This window comes from Eufriesea mexicana, unplaced genomic scaffold, assembly GCF_001483705.2.
Source record: "Eufriesea mexicana isolate 0111107269 unplaced genomic scaffold, ASM148370v2 scaffold7170, whole genome shotgun sequence".
Taxonomy (NCBI): domain Eukaryota; kingdom Metazoa; phylum Arthropoda; class Insecta; order Hymenoptera; family Apidae; genus Eufriesea; species Eufriesea mexicana.
This window is the reverse complement of record NW_016914994.1, coordinates 25,421-44,403: the sequence shown is the minus strand read 5'-3', so window position 1 is coordinate 44,403 and position 18,983 is coordinate 25,421. Positions and strand designations below refer to the sequence as shown.

The 18,983-nt window shown below is 38.0% G+C and overlaps 1 protein-coding gene across 1 annotated transcript in view; it reads right to left on the bottom strand.

Annotated features, from left to right (window-relative positions):
- LOC108552571 (neurogenic locus Notch protein) overlaps positions 1–5,018 on the bottom strand; it is a gene marked incomplete at its 5' end in the record, with an annotated part of 159,672 nt that extends 154,654 nt beyond the window's left edge. Inside the window, one exon of the mRNA XM_017907188.1 lies at positions 4,747–5,018. Within this exon, the coding sequence (XP_017762677.1) occupies positions 4,747–5,018 (272 nt within the window). The remainder of the gene's footprint in view (positions 1–4,746) is intronic.
- Between the last annotated feature and the right edge of the window lie 13,965 nt (positions 5,019–18,983).

Genomic DNA, 18,983 nt, shown 5'->3' with positions numbered 1-18,983 from the left:
GTAAGTTACACGTTTGACGCAGGTTCCGGTTGCTTTAGAGGAACGTTTGAGAAACGTGTAGGTATCACTGTGCACGCGCACGCGTGTGAGCGTTAGAATTTCGAGAAAGGAAGTACTTTGACGTTTACGAGACTCGATGGGTACTTTGATTGTTTGAGGAGGTGTGTCGTAAGTTTGAGCGACGTTGGTAGCGTGTGGGAGTCAGGGTGAAGTGAATTGTGGGGTTCCTAGTTGAGTGACGAGCGTTCGCGTAGATCGAAGTAAAAATATTCTATCACTATTCACTGTACGAGAAAATTCGACCTCCAACTACGGCAATATTTTAATTCCTTTTCATCTTCTAAATCGAAATACAAAGAAATTCAATTTTCAATATGATTAACACTAGAACTACCAACCCAGTCAAAATGACTGGTCTCAGAATTTTCCTTTTTGCAATCACCGAACACAGACACCTGCTTTAAGAATAAAATTGGTATCAACTCGTATTAAGAAAGAACTGTAATCGATATATTCGCTCATATTCATCGTATCGCTTAAAATTACTATAATCTGTGCACGTTATAGTTAGGTGCCCACTAAAGATCGGTAGTTCTAGTGTTACAACGATAAATAAAAAATCGTATGCAATTTGAGACGTAGAATTATTTTACTTCGACATTCCATGCATTGATGGGTAATTGTAAATTTGATGTATTAATTAATATCCATCTTTAGAATCTGATTAAATGGCGACTGAGAGACGCCTCTCGAGTGCAGAGGGTTAATCATTTAAAAAAAGATAACAGTGAAGAAGAAAATTATATTTAATATCGAATTTTTTATATCAGATTTGGAAATAACAGGGGTGTTTGGATAGAATCTTTTGTCAGTCACCATTTAATCAAATTTCAAAGATCGATGTTAATTAATATATTAAATTTAAAATAAAAATACAGGAAGTTTCGAAATAAAATAATTCTATATATTAATATGTATCTAAATTCTTATTTACTTATAACAGGAAGTCTTCGAATTGCTATTTTCCTATAACGAGTGCAGAGGGTTAATTTTCATAAATAAAATTTCAAAATTGACAGAAATATTTTTCTCTATTTATAAAAGAGTATGATAATTAAAATTAGTTCCTTTATATCCTCTGGAAAATGAAATTTTCATTACCGTGTTACGCTAACGTGGATATATTATTATTTTCCGACCAACGAAATTATGATAATTATGAAAAATGTATTTGCACGTAATTTAAAATTTTAATAACAATTATTATCGAAGCTTAAGGTCTCCTAAATATCCCTTTTGTGCTTTCAATCCTCTGAAAAGTGTCGGCACTGGTTCCCGATGCAGGTTACGTTCAGCTCGAAGAACCCCCTGCAGGAGAGTAACGACATTTAAGAGGCAGACGTGTACTTGCACGACCCCAGGGCCCGATACCTCTCTGCACATTTAAAAACTGATTCACGTACACAGAAATCCTATCTTCGAGCTGCTCAATAAAGTAGATAAACGAAGGTTTGGCAGCTGCTGGTGAAAAAAAATTACGAAACGAACGGAAGGGGATCGAAAGGAAAGAAGAAGGCTGAAGGGTGCATTCCAACCCTGTAATACGGGTACGGAGTAACCCCTGCAGACGTAACGCATTTGGCGTTGAGAATTAACATATGTGCACAGAAACTGACAATGCGGCAAGAACATTTCTAGCTTACAGGACGGATTCTCAAAAGGAAATATTTTTAAAGCAATATCTAAGAAGTAGAAAATATACTGTACATAAATTTTAAAAATATAATCATCGATAAGTATGAAACAATAAAAGAATATAAAAATTCGCCAATTCCTAAAAAATAAAATTTCATCTACTATGTTTTATTAAATAAAAATTAAATCACTATTATTGACTCAGTAAATATTACTAAATTATAGATTAATTTACTGTTTTATTTAATCAGAAATTCATTTATACTATACTTCGTTAAAATAAATATTGATTTACTATAATTACCTTAATATATTTGACCAAATTAAAAATTAATAATCATCGACTTAAATGAAAAAATAAAAGAACATAAAAATTCGTCAACCGTTAAAAAATAAAATTTCATCTACTATGTTTTATTAAATAAAAATTAACTCACTATTATTGACTCAGTAAATATCACTAAATTAAAGACTAATTTATTGTATTATTGAATGAGAAATTTAATTATACTATACATCATTAAAAGAAAAATTAATTTACTATAATTACTTTACCATATTTGACGAAATTAAAAATTCACATAGCACAGTTAATCTACCCTATTTTATTTATTTTATTTTTAAACTTATTTAGATTGATATTTTTATATCGTTTTAACACGAGGTGAATGCAGCACATCCTATTAATTACGCAATTAAAGGAACAAATCGTCGGCTATCGACCCTAACCTAGAAGATGGACGTGATACAGTCACGGGTATACCGTGATTTTCCCGAGTCCCGTCGATAGAGATCAACGCGAGGACAGGGATGAATTTGTACGGCATTTCATGCTGGTTTGTGTCCATTCGCGAGGAGAGATATCGTTTAAGATGGCGGTGACGCTGGCCAAGTCCAGCTGTCTACCTAAAGTCCGATTCCTCCCTTCTCGGAGGTCACTGATTAGTGGAACTAATTACCAGAGTCGCTGCTCGCTCTCCTGCATCTAAGATGTCTTTGCTTCCCCATCTCCACGGTGCACCCGCTAAGAGCCAGTGGTTCTTGAATTTCATCGGCTGACAAGATGGCGTCATCGCGAAGAACATTCGAATTTCTATCTCACAATTAATCCTTTACAACTCCTATACATAGAATCTTACTTACATGTGAAAAAGCATAATTCTCATTCGTTAAAATCTAAAATCTATCCTATATTGCAAACGTATAAATAAATAACACTTAGGTCACCAAGATAAAATAACAAGATAATAGATAAAAACCCTAATTAGAAAAATATTTTAAAAGAATTTTTAAATATTTATTCCTGCATTGGTAAATACAAGTTGCAAACGTGAGGAAATCCAGTGTTCTTGGAATACTTGTCAGAATTGACAGTAGTTTGGAATTTTCTATTTAATTTGATAATCGTGATAGTAATTCTTCGATATACTGAGCTAGTACTATGAATTTGCGAAGAAAAAGGAAGTAATAGGCTAAGAAGCATCGAGTGATACCTGAGAACCACTGGGCCAAAGGTACCGCCACAGCGAAATGCCGCATTGCTCTCCGCCAATTATCCGACTGGCACAAACTTCTCTCTTTCTCCTCTTCCCTCTCTTTCCCCTCCGCCGGTTCCACCTTGAACCTCCTTGTCCCACCGAATTCCCGCTACCCTCCGATTTATTTGTCAAGAGAGCACGTGCCCCCGCGCGAGGCCGGTCCATAAAAAATACTCGCGCAGCTTCCGCGATCCGAACAAATTCGCCATCCGCTCGTTCGAACTGCTCGCGAAACGACTGGAAACGCGACACAGCCTTTGAGCGAATCGATTACCGCGGTTATCTCTCTAATTGATCGATTTATAGTGGACGTGCGAGTGATTCATAGCCGCGGTTCGCTCGTCCAGATTTATTTTTAACCGCTGTCGATGATACGAAATCACGCCAGTTGCTATCCTCGACTTATACCGGCCCCGGCCTGGTAATACGCGAGACAATGCGAATACCGCGATTGCTACACCGAGATTATCGTTCCCTCTATCGCCAGCCTTGCTACCCGGCCCACGTGAATCGATAGAACTCGTCGCTGCCGCGGGTAATGCACCGCGCGCCCGTCCACGGCTCTAGCGTCGCGCGCCGTAACTCGCGTCTGCCCTCTGCCGTCAGTCGCGGCAACTACTCCCGCCGCTACTCGCGCAGCGCGCATTTCCTCGATAGATTCGCGTTTCTCTGACAAGGATCGTTTGTAATCTCGTTAATAAAAACGAAATACAACGTCTGGGACAATTTTTCTCTCCTCTTTCTACACGTTTCGAATACTGTTATACGATTTTCAACGCGATTATTTGTATTTTACATCGCGGAGCCTATAACCACGATCAAATTTTAAGTTCCGAGATTAAACGACTGGACGTCCTGTCACGGTTTAAACGAGCGATATTTAATTCGCGATTTCTTCTCAAATTCGATCTCGATCTCTGCTGATAATTGGACGGATGAAAAAGCCGATCCCTGTATGGTTGATCGAGATAAAATGCAGCGTGAAACCCGCGCAAGGCGCGACAGGAATGGTTCCCGTTAGCGCGCAGACCGTTAACGCAAAATTAAAATGTAAATTCGGCCGGAGCTTATGCAAATTCGCGACGCGTCTTTGACGCGACTTCGAAAACCGCCGGCTGAATCCGAATTTAAACGTACAATCGCATCGGTGTCGCGGGTACGATAATCGAGATGCTTGCGAAATATCCGAGATTCCACGATGTAACAGGCCCGTGACCGTAAAGCTCCGCGACAAATACCGCGACGGAAGGACGACTCAATTATGCATGCGATTTTTTCCACGATAACATCTCGCGCCTCGTTACCGACGTGCATTTTTTCCCCCGTCTTTATTTTTCGGAAGGTACTGGGGGAAAAAGGAGGAGAAAGGGCGGGGGAAAGAGGGAGAGAGAGGGAGAGAGACGCCATATCCGACGCGTTTATCGAGAATTCGTATCTCTTAAACGCTTCGTCACTCGGGGCCCGATCGGGGACACCGATGGCTCGAAGAATTAAATTACTAACAGATCCTTACCCGTGTATCCAGTGGCGCAGGTGCAAACGTATTCACGGAGCGATTTCAGATTGCAAGTGGCACCGTTCAGACACGGCGATGAGTCGCATGCGTTCTCGATCGGTATCTCGCACAGGCTCGCGGTAAATCCGACAGGACAGGAACAGGCGAACGACGGTGTGCCACCCCCGCTACTTTCCTTCACCCTGCACGAACCACCGTTCTGACAGCGTGGCCCCGTGTGACACGGGTTCAGATGCTGACAGTACTCTCCTACGTACTTCGATGTGCATCTGTAACAGGGTGAAAATTCCGGTTAATATTCGTGAACGTGGGAATTCCGTTTGGGGTTGACGGTGGATCGATGGGAATTTCAATTTTTATCGCGAAATTTCATGTAATTTCTATTTGCTTTGTCGAGGGATAGACGAAATAGTTAATTACTATGACGAAATTTCAATTAATATTGTAGAAAATTAATTTTCGTTTGGATTGTCTGTGGATGCACAGATATTTCAATTTTTATTGGAAAATTTCTATTAATATTGCAGAAAATTAATTTTGGTTTAGATTGTCCATGGATGGACAGGAATTACAATTTTTATTGTAAAATTTCGATTAATATTACAGAAAATTAATTTTAGTTTGGTTTATTGAGGGATAGACGAGATCATAAATTACTATGGCGAAATTTAAATTAATATTGTAGAAAATTAATTTTGGTTTAGATTGTCCATGGATGGACAGGAATTACAATTTTTATTGTAAAATTTCGATTAATATTACAGAAAATTAATTTTAGTTTGGTTTATTGAGGGATAGACGAGATCATAAATTACTATGGCGAAATTTAAATTAATATTGTAGAAAATTAATTTTGCTTTTCTATTATTTGTGGGTGAACAGGTATTTCAATTTTTATTGTAAAATTTCGATTAATATTACAGAAAATTAATTTAATTTGGTTTATTGAGGGATAGACGAGATCGTTAATTACTATGGCGAAATTTAAATTAATATTGTAGAAAATTAATTTTGCCTTCCTATTGTTTGTGGATGGACAGGAATTTCAATATTTATTGTAAAATTTCGATTAATATTACAGAAAATTAATTTTAGTTGGCTTTATTGAGGGATAGACGAGTAATCATAAATTACTATGGCGAAATTTAAATTAATATTGTAGAAAATTAATCTTGCTTTTCTATTGTTTGTGGGTGGACAGGAATTTCAATATTTATTGTAAAATTTCTATTAATATTGCAGAAAATTAATTTTGGTTTAGACTGCCTATGTCAATTTTTATTGTAAAATTTTGATTAATATTGCAGAAAGTTAATTTTAACTTGGATTGTTGATGGAAAGACAAGATCGTTAATTACTATGGCGAAATTTAAATTAATATTGTAGAAAATTAGTTTTGCTTTTCTATTATTCGTGGGTGGACAGGAATTTCAATATTTATTGTAAAATTTCGATTAATATTACAGAAAATTAATTTTAGTTTGGTTTATTGAGGGATAGACGAGATCATAAATTATTATGGCGAAATTTAAATTAATATTGTAGAAAATTAATTTTGCTTTTCTATTATTCGTGGGTGGACAGAAATTTCAATATTTATTGTAAAATTTCGATTAATATTGCAGAAAATTAATTTTAGTTTGGATTGTTGGAGGAAAGACAAGATCGTAAATTATAATACTATGACGAAATTTCAATAAATATTGCAGAAAATTAATTTTTATACAGATTATCTGCGGATGGACAAGAATTTTAATGTCAATTGTACAATTTTGATTAATACCGCAGCAAATGAATTTTGGTTTGGATTATTGATGACTCAATAGGAATTCTTATTTTTATGACGAAATTTGGGTAAATAATTTGGTTTGGTTTACCGATGAATTTTTAATTTGTACTACACACATAAATATAATTTTTCTTATACACTTTACTGTAATACTGAGTACAATTTTTGGTACATAATACTATTATTCAAAAACAAGAAATAAAAATTGCGAGCTAACTATAAAATTACATATAAACATAATATATAAAATTTCCTTGTCAAGCCTCCCAAAATTATTCCCTCAGAAATAATCACAAAAATTACATCTGCCAAATAAACAACGCTAAAAACTGCTCCAAAGAAAAGAAGAAATAAAACAAAAGAACAATCTTCGATTCAAAAAATTAAACATTTACGCACACCTCGCGAAGCACCAGTGAGAGCAGGAAAAAATAAAATCCGCGATGTTATAGTTTCGTTAACATCGTGATTTTATCGTTGTTCCGCCATAAATCCACATTTACAACGCGAACTTTATGTCCTCGCTCCAGCTGGGCACTGACGGAGCGAGAGAGAGAAAGAGAGAGGAGAGACAGCAGAGCCCTAATGCGTTCTCGCGAAATGAAACGATCATCCCGTTGCGGTCAAGGCTTCCACGAAAGGTCCGGAAAGCGGAAGACCTCGATCCTTTGTGGCCGTTCTCCAACACGTGTTATTACATCCACGGAGCATGTATCTAAAAGTTCGCGTTGTGCAATTCGGCGCCATTTCACGGCGCCCTCTCGGGACACCCACAAAAGCCGAGTCCATTCACAGAAATACGACTTCGCCCTCGCGAATTCCACCACCGTCGTTCCTTTCTCTCTGGCCTCTAATTAAACCTTCCCTCTGCCATTTCCAGTAATCATTCGCTTCCGTCCAGCTCCAGCCCACTCTATCCCCGAGTGTCTTCTCGTTCAGCACAGATGCGGAGGATCTAGGATCTGGTCATCAGGAGACCAGGCTCTGCCTTCCATAGCAACCATTTGCGAGTAAATTACGATTGCCATTTGTAAATTAATATGAAATACTTTATATAATTTAATACAAAAATTATAAAAGTTAACCAATTGCGCTACCAATAAATTCACGGTTGCGTTACAGTATAACACGTGGTATGGTGTCACATTGACGTGGTGTACACGTCGCTGGCGATTTTGGAACGAAAGCATCTCGACGTGCGTGGCACGTCTTTCTAGCGTAAGTTAAAATGATAATATAAGGAAGTAATGAGGTGAATATAAATATAAAAATAAAATTAGAATACTCGTGTCTCTCTCTTTCTGTTTCTAATTACTCTCGCATCAAAAAGTGTAATAGTCTTTTTGAAAAAAATTTTCAAAAATGGAAGAAAAAGTTTAAGAAATTTAAGGCATTTAAAGAAATAAATATTCGACTATTTTGTGTAGAATTTGTCATTGAATATAACTAGTGAAGTGATTGGTGAACGAAAGGAAGAATCACAAAGAAGTAATGGTTACATTAAGAAACAAAAATTGCGTAGAAAATTTTGCGTTGCTTAGATTTTGATACGAAAGAGAGACTCAAGCATGTCTTATTTTGTGCGAATGAGTTAACGCACTAGGGACGACATTTTCCAGTCACGACAATCTCCCTGGCAATTGACAACATCGTAGACCCTCGCGATGGGTGGTCTAAACATTCCTGGTGACTTTTTCTAGGCACTCTTTGTGTGACATCTCTCTGGAGCGTAAGTAGCGAAGAAGGATGATCCAATCTTTCGAACTTGTAAAAACTTTCAAGAACTCTATTAAAAATTTTCCACAAATTTTCAGCCATATTTGGAAAAATATACCAATCCTTTTCCAATATTTTTGTCAATATCAATATTAAACTTACTTTATTTATTCCTAGAGTATTGCTTAGTCACAGATCGTTTTAAAATCACCCGAGAAACTCTGAATTCCGAAAGCTGTGCCACCATTTTGTCACTTGTCGTAACTACGAAATTTTCGATCATTTTTGTTACACTACATAGCCAGTCATTTTTTCTCAACACTATTATCGATATCGCTGTATAGAACTAACCTTTTGTTATAAAACTAATCTCGTTTCATAATCGTACGATTTTTAGGAACCTAAATATAGCGCTCTGAAGTTGCCCAGGAAACGTAGGAAATCACAGAACGAGCAGACATTTTGTTGTTCACCGAAATCTCAAAATTTTCAATTATTTTTGTTATATTATAGACATGGTAATTTTTCTCAATACTTTTATTGATATGACCGTATAGACTTAACCTCCTGTTATAAAACCAATCTTGTTTCATATTCGTAAGATTTTTTTGAACCCAGTTATAGTGCTTTGAAGTAACCCAGAAAACCTAGAAAATCACAGTGTACACAGCCATTTTGTCTTTCACCATAACCACGAAATTTTCAATTATTTTTGTTATCCATACAGCAATATTGTATAGAAAATAATTTTTCCCAATACTTTTATCGATATCACCATGCAGAGACCTAACCTCCTGCTATAAAACCAATCACAATGTACACAGCCATTTTGTCTTTCACCATAACCACGAAATTTTCAATTATTTTTGTTATCCATACAGCAATATTGTATAGAAAATAATTTTTCTCAATACTTTTATCGATATCACCGTATAGATCTAACCTCCTGCTATAAAACCAATCACAATGTACACAGCCATTTTGTCTTTCACCATTACCACGAAATTTTCAATTATTTTTGTTACTCCTTCAGCAATATTGCATAGAAAATAATTTTTCCCAATACTTTTATCGATATCACCATGCAGAGACCTAACCTCCTGCTATAAAACCAATCATATTTCATAATCGTACGATTTTCTTGAATTGAGCTATAGTGCTTTGAAGTAACCCAGAAAACCTAACCTAACCACAGTGTACACAGCTATTTTTTCTTTCACCATAACCACGAAATTTTCAATTATTTTTGTTACCTCTTCAGCAATATTGCATAGAAAATAATTTTTCTCAATACTTTTATCGATATCACCGTATAGATCTAACCTCCTGCTATAAAACCAATCTTATTTCATAATCGTACGATTTTTCTTAACCGAGCCACAGTGCTTCGAAGTAACCCAGAAAGCCTAGGAAATGACGGTGCCCGCGGCCATTTTGTGGTGCGCGGCAGACACGAAATGGTTCGTGACGCCGCCGCTAGGGGTCAACGGCTGAGCCGCGATCCGAAAAGGTAAGGCTGATACAGCGTCGTGCGGAGTCTTTATAAAGAAACGCTTTTCTTTCTAATGGTTTCCAACGATCGCCGGTTCGAGGACTCGTATTGTGCTCCCTGATGGATCACCCTTCCCGCGAAGCGGCCGATAGGAAGAAGCCTGGAACGAGTCTCTCTTAAGGGTAACTCGCGCCTCGTTTGGCTCGTTGCGTGACCATAGGAATTTTTCTGCCGCGAATCGAGCGAGGCGAAGGCTCGGACCGGTCGATCCGATCGGATCGAATATTCCCCTGGTATTTTCTAAGGACACTCGACAAATTGGAGCGAGCTACAGAGCAGAGTGACTCGTTCACCTCGACCGAGGAATGTGACGGAATCGAAGTTTCTTGCGCGGCGTGGAATTCTCTGTGCCCGATCGATCTGGGAAGTCGCGTGTTATTCAAACGAGGTGAAACGTATCCGCGTTAGGTTGACTCACGTCCATTTGCATAACGTCAGCGGATTTTACGCTGATCTCGATACCAGCATTTTTCCAGTTATGATAAGTGGCGTATCGACTCGGGAGTGAAAAATTCGCATGTGGAACGCGTTGCTCGGCTGCTGATCGCTTCGCGTTAGTCCTTCCATCGGAATCTGATCTCGCGATTTTTTAGTCGAAGGCTCGGTTGAGGTCGGTGCAAATTACTATGGTGCATGAGTGATAAATATGATAAACCTTTCTGTCGTAACGATGATAATTTATGCGAAACGAAATTCCCATAATATAAAATATTGGAAATTTCTTAACACTGTATAACCAAATACCTCCTATTGCAAAAATGTAGAAAGAAATTTTAACGAATGGGGTCTTTTTTTAAATAAAAATATATAAAAATAGTTAAACAGTTCCAATATAAAGAAATTTCCACGAATGGAGTCTTCTTTTGAATAAAAATATACAAAACAATGGGTGAAATAGAAATACGATTCCTATTTTGGGAGTATATTAAATTAAATGTATGAAAAGTTGTTAAAATTTATGGTAACTAGTAATGAAATTCAGGAGCAAATGATTGTACGTGAAAAAATAAATAGCGGAGGTGGGATAAAATTTTTTCCTACGAGGCATGGTTTCCGAGGAAATTGACTTTAAATATTTGTTGGGTGGATGTTGAAATATGTAATCACGTCCGCGCAGTGATGGATACTAACTGTTCGTGACAAAGAAAAAAAGTATGGCAGTAAGACTGATGTAAAGCGATTTGTTTCATCGGGAATATTTATAAACACAAGCACGAGCAGGGATATTAATCTACAGCGAAATCTGTCGAGTTGAGTCATAGGTGCGCACCCATTGCTCGAATATCTAAAGCCAATTTCCTCGAAAACGAAGCCTCGTGTGAAAAAATGTTATTCTATATTTTCCAATTATTTTTTAACGTAGAATCGTCCTTTCACGATTTACAGCACTAATTTCTGGATGCATTATATACATATTGTAATATTCTAATAATCTTACGTATAATAATCATAATTATAAAAGAAACTAAATATATACTACATGTATGACAGTATCCCTGAATAGGTTACACAAATCAAAAATCGACGTACTACCAAAAAGAACTATGAAAAACACCAACAATTTCCTTCTGTTATTCGAACCTAACCTAAAACAAACACAAAACGACAGGCCACCTCAATTGGACTCATTTGGACTTTATATTGAGAAAAATATAAATTCGGTTTTCAAAAAGCAGACTAGTAACAATGTGTCAAATGTTACATAATTCAGAAATTAATGTATTACTGAAAATAAACCATCGAAAACACCCACAATTTCCTTCTGTTAATCGAACCTAACCTAAACCAAATACAAAACAATAGGCCACCTCGACTGGACTCATTTGGACTTCATATCCAAAATAAAATTTAATTTTCAAAAAACAGTCAAACGCCAGTCACACTAGCGAACCAAATATTACATAATTCGGAAATTAATGTAACACCAAGAAATCCCCATCGAAAACACCCACAATTTCCTTCTGTTAATCGAACCTAACCTAAACCAAATACAAAACAATAGGCCACCTCGACTGGACTCATTTGGACTTCATATCCAAAACAAAATTTAATTTTCAAAAAACAGTCAAACGCCAGTCACACTAACGAACCAAATATTACATAATTCGGAAATTAATGTAACACCAAGAAATCCCCATCGAAAACACCCACAATTTCCTTTTGTCAATAGAACCTAACCTAAACCAAATACAGAAAGACAGGCCACCTCAACTTGACTCATTTGGACTTCATATCGAAAAAAGAAAAATTTTAGTTTTCAAAAAGCAGACAAACTCTAGTCACACTAGTAAGCCAAATGTTACATAATTAAGAAATCGATATACCACTAAAAATAAACCATCGAAAGCACCCACAATTTCCTTCCAGTCAATAGAACCTAACCTAAACCAAATACAGAAAGCCCCCTCTCATCCGGACTCATTTGTACTCGATACGGAAAAAAGAAAAATTTGATGCATCCTGATTGGACCATCCGATCCTTCCAACAGCCCTCTCCGCGAGACCAGGTTCGCCGGACTCGACGGCAGGAATAAAAATGCGAGTAAACGACGAGGATGGCCGCGAGGCCGCCAAAGACAAGAACGTATCGGCGTCCATTGTTGGAGGCACAGCTGGTTCCAAGTTGGTTCACGCAGCTCCACTCCGGCTTCTTCTGCCGGGGAGGATATCGCGTATGCGAGCGCTTAGAAGGCCGCAGCCGGTATCTCTATAAACGGAAGCGACGATTCCACGGCCATTATTCGCCGGCAGCGAGTTTCTTCTCCGACTACCGGTCCCGGCCGGCCTGCACGCCGCGTTGAGCACCATCGCTTGGATTTATTGACTTCTATCTGTGAATATTCCCTTCTAAGCCGGCCAGGGACGTAACGAACCCGCCGCGGTGCCACCGCGTGGAAAAACCTTGTACATACCCTCGTCCACCTCCTACGGGACGTATTATTTTAGAGCGGATCGAGCTGCTGCTCCTACAGAATACCCTTCGTCCAGACTGCACCATGTCTTCCGAGGAAGTCGCTTTGTTGCAGCTTGTCTTCAGAAGAAAGTGCCATTTTTTCATCGATGTCCCGTGGATTTATCGTGCGGCATTTTTTCCGATTTTTTGCACAGGTTAGAACAGATGCCTCGAGTTTCTAGGATCGATCACTATAGCAGGAGTTTAATTGGTCTGATCAGCAGTGCTTGGCAGGTGGTTTTTGTTCGAGAGGTTGTTTCGCTTGTACCGACGAGATTGTAATTGGTTTTTCTAATCGAATTAAATTTGGATTTACTCCGAAGAATTTATGAAATTTATTGGGTTTAGCAAATATTTTGGTTGTTGGTTGTAAGTTTCGATGAATAGACTGGGTAGGCTGGAAATTATGGAACAACTAAATAAAGGGGGTAATTCTACGTGAAAAAGCAAATCGAAAATGAAGAATAAAATTTTTTCGTTTAAAGCTTCCTAGTCGAGGAAATCGACTTTGAAATTCACTGCGTACGCTGCGATACTGATAGTTGCATCGAATGGACTATAGCTAAGTGCGCGCGTACCCGGTGAATATTCAATGTCGATTTTCTCGACTAGGGAGCTTCAAATGGAAAAATTTTATTCTTTCTTTTCGATTTGTTTTTTCACGTAGAATCAGCCCTTGTTAAATTGTACACCAAATTCCGGCATTTTCTGTGTATAAATATAGAAAATCGAGTGTATTTTGAAGATAATCTTCTCATTTTTGGTAAATGTAAAATGGGGGTGGTTTTGGAAGGTAAATAAGAAATTTTGATTGGTTAAATTAAGGAAGGAAGACGGTGTTTTGATGTCTACTCGAATATCGTTAATCTCTTGGAACCATGAAACCATCTTTTACGTAACTCGGTGTAAAGTGGAATGTTTATATTCTGCTCATCCAGCCTGTATGATCGCAGTCATCTCGGCATGATATCGTGTCAAGTACACTGTAATTACACTATCGCGTACGCGTTGCTCTATGAAAGCGGACAGTAATTTTATTAACGAATGTGGGACACGCGTCTCATGATTTAGCGAAAACACGCTGCACGCTTTTCCTTTCGCTCGCGGTCTTTCCACGGGACGCACACGCCGTGTAATATTCAAATAATCAATGACGCCTTTTCCAGCTCAGTTATAATCACGGTGACTCGAGACAGCAGACTGTGCGAGCAAATTTAATTTAATAAAATATAAATAAAATAGAATAAAATTAAAATGATTAGAAATAAAATTATTTCTATGACAGAAATATAATTTATTGTAATTCTAAGAATTCTGCAAGTACAAAAAGAGTCTTCCTCTATTATAACCCTCTTGAAGCCTCTTCAAACTCTATAAAATTCTAACACAGTCAAAATGAAAAAGGAAAAAGTAAAAGAATAATTGGAATTTTAAAAAGAGTAGTATATGACAAAAATACGAATTAATTTCTAGAATTCTACAAGTGGAAAGAGACTCTTCCTCTACTACAACCCTCAACAACCCTCTTGCAGCCATCTTCATCTCCAATAAAATTCTAACACACTGAAAATAAAGAAAAATTGTCAAAATTTCAAGAAAAGTACAATGTCACAACGATACAATTTAATTCCAAGAATTTTGCTACTGGGAAATGATTCTTCCACCACTACAACCCTCGACAACCCTCTCACAGCCATCTACATCCTCAGCAAAATTCTAACATTTTCAAAATAAAGAAACATAATATAAACTCCAAAACAGAGTAGAATATTATTATGAGAAAAATACAATTTAATTCCAAGAATTCTGCAACTGCAAACATACTATTCCTCCACCACGATCTTCGACAACCCTCTCGCAGCCATCTTGAAATTGAATAAAATTCTAACACGCCAAAAATAAAAATAAAAAGAAATGGAAAAACAGCCAAAATTCCAAAAACAGTGGAATATCACAAAAATACGAATTAATTTCTAGGATTCTACACCTAGGAAAGAAACTCTTTCACCAATACAACCTTGGTCAACCCTCTTGCAGCCATCTTCATCCTCAAGAAAATTCTAACATTCCCAAAATAAATAAGCACAATAAAAATTCTAAAACAGAGTACAATATTATTACGATAAAAATACAATTTATTTCCAAGAATTCTGCAACTGGAAGAAAATTCTTCCACCAATACAACCCTCGACAACCCTCTCACAGCTATCTCATCCCCAAAATTCTAACATTCCCAAAATAAAGAAGCGCAATAAAAATTCTAAAACTGAGCAGAATATTCTTACGAGAAAAATACAAATTAATTTCTAGAATTCTACAACTGGAAAGAGTCTTTTCCTCTATTCAACCCTCGACAACCCTCTTGCAGCCATCTTCATCCCCAACAAAATCCTAACATTCCCAAAATAAAGAAGCACAATCAAACAGCACAATCTAAAACAGAGTAGAATATTGTTATAAAAATACAATTTAATTCCAAGAATTCTAGAACTGCGAACATACTATCCACTACGATCTTCGACAACCCTCTCGTAGCCATCTTGAAATTGAATAAAATTCTAACACGCCAAAAATAAAAATAAAAAGAAATGGAAGAACAGCCAAAATTCCAAAAACAGTGGAATATCACAAAAATACGAATTAATTTCTAGGATTCTACACCTAGGAAAGAAACTCTTCCACCAATACAACCTTGGTCAACCCTCTTGCAGCCATCTTCATCCTCAAGAAAATTCTAACATTGCCAAAATAAATAAGCACAATCAAAATTCTAAAACAGAGTACAATATTATTGTTATAAAAATACAATTTATTTCCAAGAATTCTACAACTGCGAACATACTCTTCCCCCACCACGACCCTCGACAACCCTCTTCAGCCTCGATCATATCGAACGACGTGTCGGTGATTACTGCCGACCCGAATATCCCTGAAAACAATAATCCCCGCAGATGACCAGCAGATGCAGAGCCAGAGGGACGCGTACGCTACTGTTGCCTCGCGTGTATTCATCTGCACGCGAATATGATTGCATCAAAGAGTGGTGTGTACGCGCAGCATGTATCAATCAGGGACTTCACGGGCAGTAAAGTTCCGTCCAGTAGCATCATCATTCTGCTTTGTTGCCTCTCGCGGAGCAGCAACGTTGTTTAAAAGAAGATGAAACGAAGGCACTTTATGGTTGACCATTCTCTCTCGTAATGGCCAGCGACCAGGCGGCTCCACGACACGCTGCAGCATTTATTCCGCTCGGCGTGCGTGCGCGCAACGCGTATCAATCGCCATCTACGAGACGCGAACGCGTACGCTCCTCGAATTTTACCTCATCGCCGTGATTAGCGGAGTTATACCTCGAAAATTCGATTCTCAGCCTAGCTTCTAGCCTTCCTATAATTTTACGAATTATTGGCAAGTTTGCACGGTGATCGAGCGATTTTTGGATCCATTTTGGCGAAGAAAGATTCGAAATTCCTTGAAATATCAGATTTCAAGATAGATACTTAAGATAGGTTTATGGTAGATCAGGATCTTTCGAGTTTAACCACTTGCCTTACGTTTGGAGATGCTATGGCGTAGAATCGGCAGCCATTTTGTTCGAACAGTCGAAGAATAACACGAAACTGAGACAGGAAGCATTGGCAAAAATTACCCAGAAGTCGAGAATGTTCCCTCTTATTTTTATTCCACTCTGTCTACACATCACGTCTCTCACACGTTATTTTTATGTTCGACCCAATTCATTACCATAAGTCTCGCGTGATATTCGAGACGAAGAGGTTAGTAATTCCTCCAATTAATTATGGACATCGGGGTCTTTCAAGGATGCCTTGCACCAAAATTTTGGATAAGTATTATACCAATCGCGATATTTATTCTGTAATAAGTAAATTTATTTGATTCCTGTGTGGTCGATTGTTTTGCTATTCGTCTCTTCTTGTCATCGCGTATACAAGTGTGCACATAAGCAAAGTTTGTAAAATTCATGATCCCTCGTTTCAAATTTAAAAATTGGTCACCAAAGATCACAGTAGAGTCATTACAGAAGCAGGAAAAAATTCTTTGCTACCAACACCCTCGTTAAAGATCACTGACTCACAGCCCAACCCTAAACCCTGCCAACGACGTAATCAGCGATCCACGACGCCGGCTTTCCACCTTCCATAAAATACCACGCCGTCCTTTCATCCCAGCCGCGATTGTTTAATCACTTCCTCGCGGCAGCCCTCATTTTCCCAGTATAGCCTCATCGGGCGTACGAAGAAACGGAAGGAGAAAAGCGCAAAAAAGGAAGGAATTGGAACCATAAAGGACCGCGTACCCAGGTGTTCTTCACGCACGGTCTCCCCTCTGTTCGGGTTTCTATATGTGGCGGGACCAGATCCATAAGGATCGATCGCGCGTCCACGACGCAAGAAAATCGTCGCCGATGGAAGAACGGAAGGACGACTTGTATTTTGTCGCAGGATCACCGACGCAGGACTTGCCGATCGGCCTGTAAACACCCGGCCGGAATGTCGCGAACCGATGTGCCGCTGTCGTCGCGGCAAAGAACGATCGGGAAACAGTGAATTATGCCGGGGACACGATGAATCGAACGTCGATGCCAGGCCGATTCCACTTTTCCGCCATGTTTACGCAAAAATAGCCGCCAGGCGAGGATATACACGCGGCAAGAACCTGGCCGAGACCGGACTGCGCGCGCAGCCTAGATGGCGCGCATGATTTGTGACCCGAGCACCGCGCCTGTAAAAATGGCCGACGAGTGTGGATTACACGCTGCAAGAAATCGGGTTATAAGGCAATCGAACAGTTTTTCGGCGATTTTTTAATACAATTGAGTAGTTGTATATGTAAAGTTTCTGTCCACATGGAAATGGAAATATATGTAGGCGTTATATGGGTAATGACTATATTATGCGAAGATACTAATTTATTTGTTTTATTGGAATTTAAGTTTTTTAATGGAGATATAAAACTTGTATTATTTTCTTAAGATCTGCTTTAACAAAATGTTAAAATAAAATTAGAAGAATTAATAGCGTTTTTCTGATTTTTGTTCTGTGACTTGAAATTTATTTCTCCTACTTTTTACATCTCGTATGTAATATACAAGTATATACGAACATTTGAGGCTGAGAAAGAATTAAATTAGATACATGGACACCATTAGGAAAGAATTTCTTTGTAAATAAGAGACTCTCGTTAATTTCCGAATTTTTTATGACTTTATGACGAATTTATGATTATACGACGTAGAACACAGAACACGGGAAATTAAATTGGACAATGGGAAAGAATTTCTTCGTTAATAAGAAATTCTTATTAATTCTCTATAAATTTAAATCTTGAAAAGAGGACAAGATAAATTATATTAAAATAAACTTTCATTCTAATCTATCCTTCAATCTCTCATCTTTCAGCCAAAATTCAAAGACACATTGACAATCTATAGAATAGTTGAAATGGCTATAATAATCCAATAGCTTCCAATCCCTTCATTTAAGTAAATTTTTTAGCTCACCAGGATATTATTCAAAAATATGAATATAATAAAATTATTCAACCAAAACCTATAGAAAAATTGAAATGACTATAGCTTCTGCTCAAAGGTTCCAAAACAGGAGATACAAAAATTCGAATTTCTAATCGAAAAGCATCTTGGACACTCGTAAACTTAAGTCCCGTTTCCTGTAAGATCCTGCAAGATAAGCCATTAATTTCCAACGAATTCAATCAGTCCACCATGACCAGGCGCTATACACGTCAGTCGGCCATAAGGATCACGCTCTAAACCTCGGTCAATTCTTCCGTCCATGGTATTTACGAGCCGCAATAAACCCATAAAAGATTTTATAAATATCGCAGGACGACTAGCTCCCTCTATCCACTGAAAGAGAGGGAGAAAATGGGAATCTCCCACGAAAAAACATTTTTACAATGCCCCATCGCGTCCACGAAATCCATCGAAGGATTCTCACGAGGCAACGAACAATTCCCGATTGTTGCATCCCAATTTGCAACAGGCACAATCGCGATACGTCCATGCAACGTCCATTCGCGAACGATGGAAACTCATTCGCTTTTCTGCGCATGCGCGCAGCGACGTAGCCGGGGCCCGAAGGCAGCTCGTGCGTTTTCAATCATCGTTCGTTATTGTCAGTTACCGGACGGTCGCTCGTGACTCGATCGCTGATAAATCGATCGGCATACACGCGATCGAGATC